This window comes from Galeopterus variegatus, unplaced genomic scaffold, assembly GCF_000696425.1.
Source record: "Galeopterus variegatus unplaced genomic scaffold, G_variegatus-3.0.2 Scaffold2201, whole genome shotgun sequence".
Taxonomy (NCBI): domain Eukaryota; kingdom Metazoa; phylum Chordata; class Mammalia; order Dermoptera; family Cynocephalidae; genus Galeopterus; species Galeopterus variegatus.
Window position 1 is genome coordinate 193,514 of NW_007728312.1, and position 6,694 is coordinate 200,207.

Sequence of the window (6,694 nt, forward strand, 5' to 3'; positions counted from 1 at the left end):
TACTTTTTTGAACATTTACAGCATCCTCAGACAAAAAAGAAATTACATTTTTACCATGTCTAAAAATAACAAAATATTTGATTATTTCCCACAATTCTGGATTTCCTCTCCAAACCCACTCTATCCTTGACTTTTGCAGTTCTCCTGTCTGAAGGTATGGTGTGACATTTTCATTATTATTGTGGCAACATACACATAAAATTTACTATTTTAAATTGTATGATTTAGTGGCATTAAGTACATTCTCAATGTTGTGCATCACAGTCTAGTTCCAGAATTTTGTTGTCATTTCAAAAAGAAATGTTATAATCTTTTGAATATAATAATCATGTGGAAGATTTATCACTTATTGTACCGTTAGCAGACTAACATGAACCTAGCAACCTTGGTAATTTTATTTTTCTTTAAAACATTTCATTTGAAAAGCTCATCTTTTTGAAATCTCATTCATTTACAACTTTCCTCAATGATTTTATGTCTAAAAATTCTTTTTAACACTTACAGTTCCTTCACTTATGTAACTGTATCCTTTCAAGCATGTCCATCTATAATTCAAGGCACTAGATGTAAGCAAATCAACTTTTGTGTCAGTCTTATTAGTTTTTGTGTCTCCCTAATGCCTGCAAATTTTTTAAACATGGTATACTTTATTCTAGACCGTGAAATATATGCAGTTGCTTAGATTGGAAGGTGTGTAGAACTTGTGTATATTTACACACACGTTTAAAAAATGGGATCCAATTTTCCACAGATGATGTCACATTCTTCTTTCACGAATATAAAATCATCATTGTCATTTCATGTTGGTAAATCTATCTATACATCATCATTTCAATGGCTGCATGGTATTTCCTTGACACTTTCCTTGGTCTAGGATCATACAGGAAATCTGATTCCTGACTCCATTTAATTGATGTGCTACTCTTTCACCCTTTAGGTGGCACTGAAGAAGCACACGTACTTTGAATTGAGAAATGTAAGGGTTTGGCTTATTCATGTCCCCCAAACTGGCCTCATCCCAACTTCCCAACTGCATCCCTCACTAAACTCATCTTAACTATTTCAGGCAGACTTGGTACATCCATGTTACTGGAACAGATTTCCCAATTACACACTTTTCTTTATACCACCACTACCCCTTCTAAGAATGATCATATGATTTGTCTTACCCTATCCTTCAGTGACTAATTTAAGTGGGTCCTTCTTCTTTGAAGCATTCCTTGAGTACCACAGCCCACAGTAATCTCTCCCTTACTAAGCTCCAAGAATGGGATTTGCTGAGTGTACGTTTATCATACTAATTACCTATGTTTGTAAGTGTGCACAATGTACCTGCACTTGATAAGAAGGGTCATTTATGCCAATTTTAACACAGAACTTTATTTAAAACACAGACTCAAATAGAGAACCATATATTTAAACAACAAATAGCAGGATAGCTTACTCAGGTGAGCCAGTTCATTGGAAGCTTAATACTGAAAAAATATCACAATCTGGACGGCAAGACAAATATCAACAAATGTGTTTTCAGTTCTAATATTCATTTGGCATCCACAAAATGATTCAGCTCAAAACAAGAATTTGACAAAGTTAACATCAGCATTAAGAATATGTTACAACATAAAACCAGACTGTGAACACCAAAGCACTACTCAGGGTTCTTTGGGAACATAAGGCTGGTCAGCGGCAGGTGTTTAATCATACTAACTTTGTTGTCCTACCCCAGGATCATTTTGATTGTCTATTTGGAGTTGTAGTTGCTTTGCTAACTCCTCAAATTCACGGAATGCAGAAACAAGTGGCTCAAGACTGAAATCTTCATCAATTAAGGACATTGCTCCATTTTTTATAATATTACTGATATTCTGAAACATTTTAATAACAATTTGAATATTATCATTTGTCTCCTCTATGTTAAAGAGACCCACAAATACTGATAGAGCTTTGGCACTGAACAGTTTTTTTGCCACAGCAGGATTTTCAGACAAATTCAATAGCATTTTCAGGACATGAAACTTGGTTCTTGCATTGGCTGTAGTTAATAAGGAGAGAAACCCAGACATATAATTAGCAACCAGTGTGTGATAGTCAGGAGTCATAGTGAGGTGTCTAAGCATCCTTATTCCAGTCAGCTGCTCAGGGGAATCCACACCATGAGCAAGGGTTTCCTCACACACTTGACATATGAATGTCTCAATCATGTTTAGATTTGGATAAGGTGGAGCCATGCGAATCATATTTTCCAAAAAACTTGTCCTAACTCGGGAGGATGGATAATTGAGCAAGGTTTCAATAAGTGAGACCACACCTGAATCCCGAATGAAATCTCGGGTAAATTGAGAAGCACTTCTCATACCCATTGCAATTTTAGATATCTCATGAATAAAAGGATCCCGAATTTTGTCCATTAATAAAAGGAGTTCTTCAAACTCTCCAGAACCAATTTTAAGCTCACATTGTATGCAGCTGCAGGACCAACTCTCAGGCTCCACACTCTCCCTGGCCCTAAGATGCTCTCGAATTTCCTGGACTGAGCGGTAGGAAGGATCATACTGGAAAGGGAACTCGGGTTCAGGCTGATCAGGCTGAAGCAAAGATTCCTGATCTTCCCCTTCTGGGCTAAGTTCCATGTTCTTTGGCTTTGCCTCAAACATTTCAGAAGCCCCTTCAGGAAATCTAAAGGAGCTTGTGGATGGGAAGCCAACCCCATGACAAGGACCAGGTTTGAATTCAACAGTGACCTCTTCCCAGGTTTTGGGCCTGGATGACACATTAAGTTCTTCCTCAACTGAATCTCTGAACCTGCAACTGGCCTTGTACACCGGATTGGGATTTAGGTCAAAGCAGGCCTCATCTCTGTCCCAGAACCAGGACCCAAATATGGCCTCTTCTTCAGACTCTGGCCTGGCCTCTTCTCTGGCCACAGCCCCCAAACTGGACTTTTCCTCAGTCCAGAACAAGGATCCGCCAATGGCTCCCTCCTCGGCCTCTGGCTCAGACTGACAGACTGCCGAAGCCCCAGCCCCCAAACCGGCCTCTTTTTCTTCCCAGAACCAGGACCCAATAATGACTTCCTCCTCACATCTGGGCTCTTGATTGACCCTATCACTGTTATTAACTTCTTTCTGGGACCTGGCTTTCAAGATGGTATTAGGATCTTCCTTGTCTCTGTGCCTGACTCTACTATTGGCCTCTTCTCCAGGCAAAAACCAGGACTCCTTATAGAACTCATCTTCAGACTCAGACTCAAAACAGTCCTCTCTCTTTGTGCTGAGCTTGGACCTGATATTTGTCTCTTCTCTGACTCTGGGTCTGAAAAAGTTATTGGTATTTTCTCCAGACCAGAAACAAAATAGGTTGCCAGCCTCATCCTCAGACCCAGACCAGGAATCAACATAGGGTTCTTGCTTGTATCTGGGCCTGGACCTCGGGTTAGTCTGATGTTTAGCCCTGTGCCTGGACCTGGTATTGGCCTCTTCTCTGGGCCATGATCTGATACTGGTTCCTTCTCCAGCCCAGAAAGAAGACATTGTAGAGGTCTCATCTGCTGACCAAAATCCAGACTCATTAGAGGCCTCCTCTCTGGCCCTGGGCCTGGGATAGCACCAAGACCCCATGTTAGTCTCCTCTCCTGGTCCAAACCAGGGTTGGATTCCTTTCTGACCCTGGGGACCAGGAAAGGTTTCAGTATCCACATTGACCAGTTCCCTATCCATAGAAAGGCCCTTAGATTTAGTAAGTGACGCAGACTCAGTACTGACCAGTGGCCAGGGGATGGCATTAGTCTGGGACACACCGTCTGCCTGTGACATGGCCTCGGCCACAAACTCAGTCTGATCCCATGCCTGGGCTTCATCCTTAGGCCTTGCCCCAGGGATTACCTTGGTCTCAGTCTTCGGACGTGTGCTACCTATTGTCCTGGGATCAGTTTTAGGCCTTGCCCTAGCCATTGCCTGGCCCTCAGTTTTGGGTCTTGCCCCAGCTATTCCCTGGGCCTCAGTTTTGGGCCTTGCCCCAGGCACAGACTTGGTCTCAGTTTTGGGCCTTGCTCCATTCATTACCTGGGCCTGGGTCCTAACCTTGGGTCTGACCACCAGAGGGGCTTCATTCTCTCTCTCAGCCCTACCCACAACCTCTTCCCCAGCCTTCTTTTCGGGCTTGGCCTGGGCACCAGGCTCAATCTCTGCCCCAGTCATGGTACAGGTTACAGAGAAGGTCTAATTAAGTACCCCTACCACAGTCTCAGACTCGACCACAGATGTAACAGGTTTGTTTTCTCACACACTGATCTTCTGATGATTCAGGTGATAAAGCTAGAAACAAGAGTTAGTCAATCCCCAGTCCAGCAGTCAATCAGCCTCCTTCCCAAGCACAGTCTCAGTTAATAACACAAAGTGCAGAAGAGGCACACCAAGCTGGGGGAGGATGGATGGTTCCTGGGTGGGTGCAGACCTGTTGAGGGTGGTGGTCAGCAGCAACTCCAACACCACCAGAGCTGCCACTGGACGTGGATCTAGGAAGAGAGAACGAAATGGGGCTTTGAGTCTCTTCCAAGTGTGTCACCTTGTGCAGAGACCTACACAGAGAGACTGATGTTGAATGTTGGGCCACATTTCTGGCTATGAGAAAGACTCTCTGTCCCTGTTGCCTGCTATAAAATGGGCACAGGGATGGTGGGAAAGTATGTTGGCAATGGGAGAGGCAAAGGACCACCCAGACTGGACCATAATCATTCCTGGACCCATGCTGGACTCTACTACCCCACCCAAAGGTGTACCCACTCTCATACGAACCTTCACAAATGTGGTACAATTTTCCCCTCCTTTCCTTGTTCAAGTGGCGTTAAGCCCCACAGCCAACTGCAGGGGGTCCTACAGACAAGTAACAGGAGAGAATGGAGTCTGAGTGCTTGGTAGATAGCACACACCCTGGCCCCTGAGACAAATATCTCTTTTTCCATTCAAAGGTCCAATCTGTCTCACAGTTCCTGTCTCCTGGGCCCGGCTCTCAGGTCTTCTCCTCCCAGTCACAGCTAAACCTACACCTCCCTCAACATTCCTAATACGACCTGCACGAAATGGACAAGGGAGGCTGTGGCAGCGTGCAAATCTAGCAGAGAGCAGAAGTAGCAGTAGAAGCAGTCTTGTACCCACTTGAATCAAAGCCTCCTGCCATGCTCTTTCCTCTGTGGCTGTCCCCTGCATTGCCCCCCTTCTCACCAACCTCCACAGAGATTTGAGCCAGTCTCCTCCTCCTTTCCTTTCTTGCAGAACTGACCAGCCTTAAAGCAGGCCTATGGACAAACAGATGAAAAGGTAAGACAGTCAGGAAATGATGGTAAGCAGCTGAGTGCTTGGTGGACAGACCAACACCAAGGAGGAAAGAAATCCCCATATTATGTCCTTCAAGCACTGCGGGTCCTGCTGGTGGAATACTCTCATTTTAGTTAGGCTCTGTTTCAGGGTTCCAGAGATAATAACTCCTTCTCTTGACGTCATAGTCTTCCCATTACTCCCTTCTCCAATTCTAAGGATTCACCACTAGGTGTACTACATCCCCTTGTCCTGCGCAGCACAAAATGGGGGAAGGGCTCCGCATATTCTAGAAGGCAGGTTGTGAAGAGGTACTTGTAATCAGGACGCCCTCATCATCCCCACCTCCAAAGCCCATCTTTTCATGCCCCCAATTTGGGAGGGTGTGGGAGGAAGATGGGGGAAGTTCCTGGAAGGCTGATAGAGAGGGGAAGATTAGGAGGTGCACCTGGATGACTGACCTGCTCTGGCCGCAGTCACCCCACCCCGATTCGAGTCTCCAGTCAGTGCCTGCCGCCCACCCCCCAACCCCACACACCTCCAGAAATCCAGGCCATTTTCCCGCTCCTCCTTTTTCTCAAGCCTCTCCTCTACAGACTTGCACTGTGGCCTGGCAGAATCCACCATACCTACCGCGCAGACAGGAGACTTTGACATCAACTAGGAGCCTGTGGGAAGGGAGAGCACCTAGGACGCAGGACCCCACAGGCCCCTTTCCGGAATCAGGGNCGGCTCGGCCCGCCCCGCGCCGGTCGCCGCCTCCCGGTCTCCTCGTCGCCACGGGTCCGCGGGCAGTACACACCTCTCAGGGACCCGCTCCGACCGGGTCGCCGCCTCCTTGCCAGGTGGTCAGGGTTTGGGGGGCCGGCTGTCAGCCGACCGACATGGGGGACCACCTCGCCCCCCCGCACACACCCCCACTTGCCTTCACAGGCTCAGGGCCCAGGTCGTCGGCCTCCCCCTCCTCTCCTCTCCTCTGGCAGCTCGTCACTCGGACTCCCACCGCTCTCCGTGCGATCGGAATTGCAAAGAGGCGTCCCGCCCCCCACGCCTCTGCACCAAACCCGGCAGGGGCTGCGCAGGATGCAGCAAGAACCACTCGCCGCGAGGGTGTCGGGAAGGGGGCGGAGGGATACGGCGCGAACGGGCTCGACGCCCCCTCCCAGGCCCACCGTAGTTCCGACCCAGAGGTGGGCGGTGCCAGGGACAGCCGCAGCCTGAGGGGCAGCTTGGCCGCAGGCCGCCTCAGCAGGCCCCCGCAGACCCTAACGTGGCGACCACCGCCACATTTCTGGCGCTGCTACGATACGCGGGGTCGGCGGGCAGGATCGGGAGGTCGGGAAGAGCCGCGCTGCAGGGAGCAGCGGATGGATACCACACCG

The 6,694-nt window shown here is 47.8% G+C and overlaps 1 protein-coding gene across 1 annotated transcript; it reads right to left on the minus strand.

Moving 5' to 3' along the window:
- Positions 1-1,358: 1,358 nt before the first annotated feature.
- Positions 1,359-6,410, minus strand: GPRASP2 (G protein-coupled receptor associated sorting protein 2). The gene is made up of 4 exons (XM_008580903.1): positions 6,238-6,410; positions 5,224-5,293; positions 4,794-4,871; positions 1,359-4,513 (listed from the first exon to the last, which is right to left on the minus strand). The coding sequence occupies exon 4, from the start codon at positions 4,194-4,196 to the stop codon at positions 1,704-1,706; it is 2,493 nt and encodes an 830-aa protein (XP_008579125.1). The 5' UTR covers positions 4,197-4,513; positions 4,794-4,871; positions 5,224-5,293; positions 6,238-6,410; the 3' UTR covers positions 1,359-1,703.
- Positions 6,411-6,694: the final 284 nt, after the last annotated feature.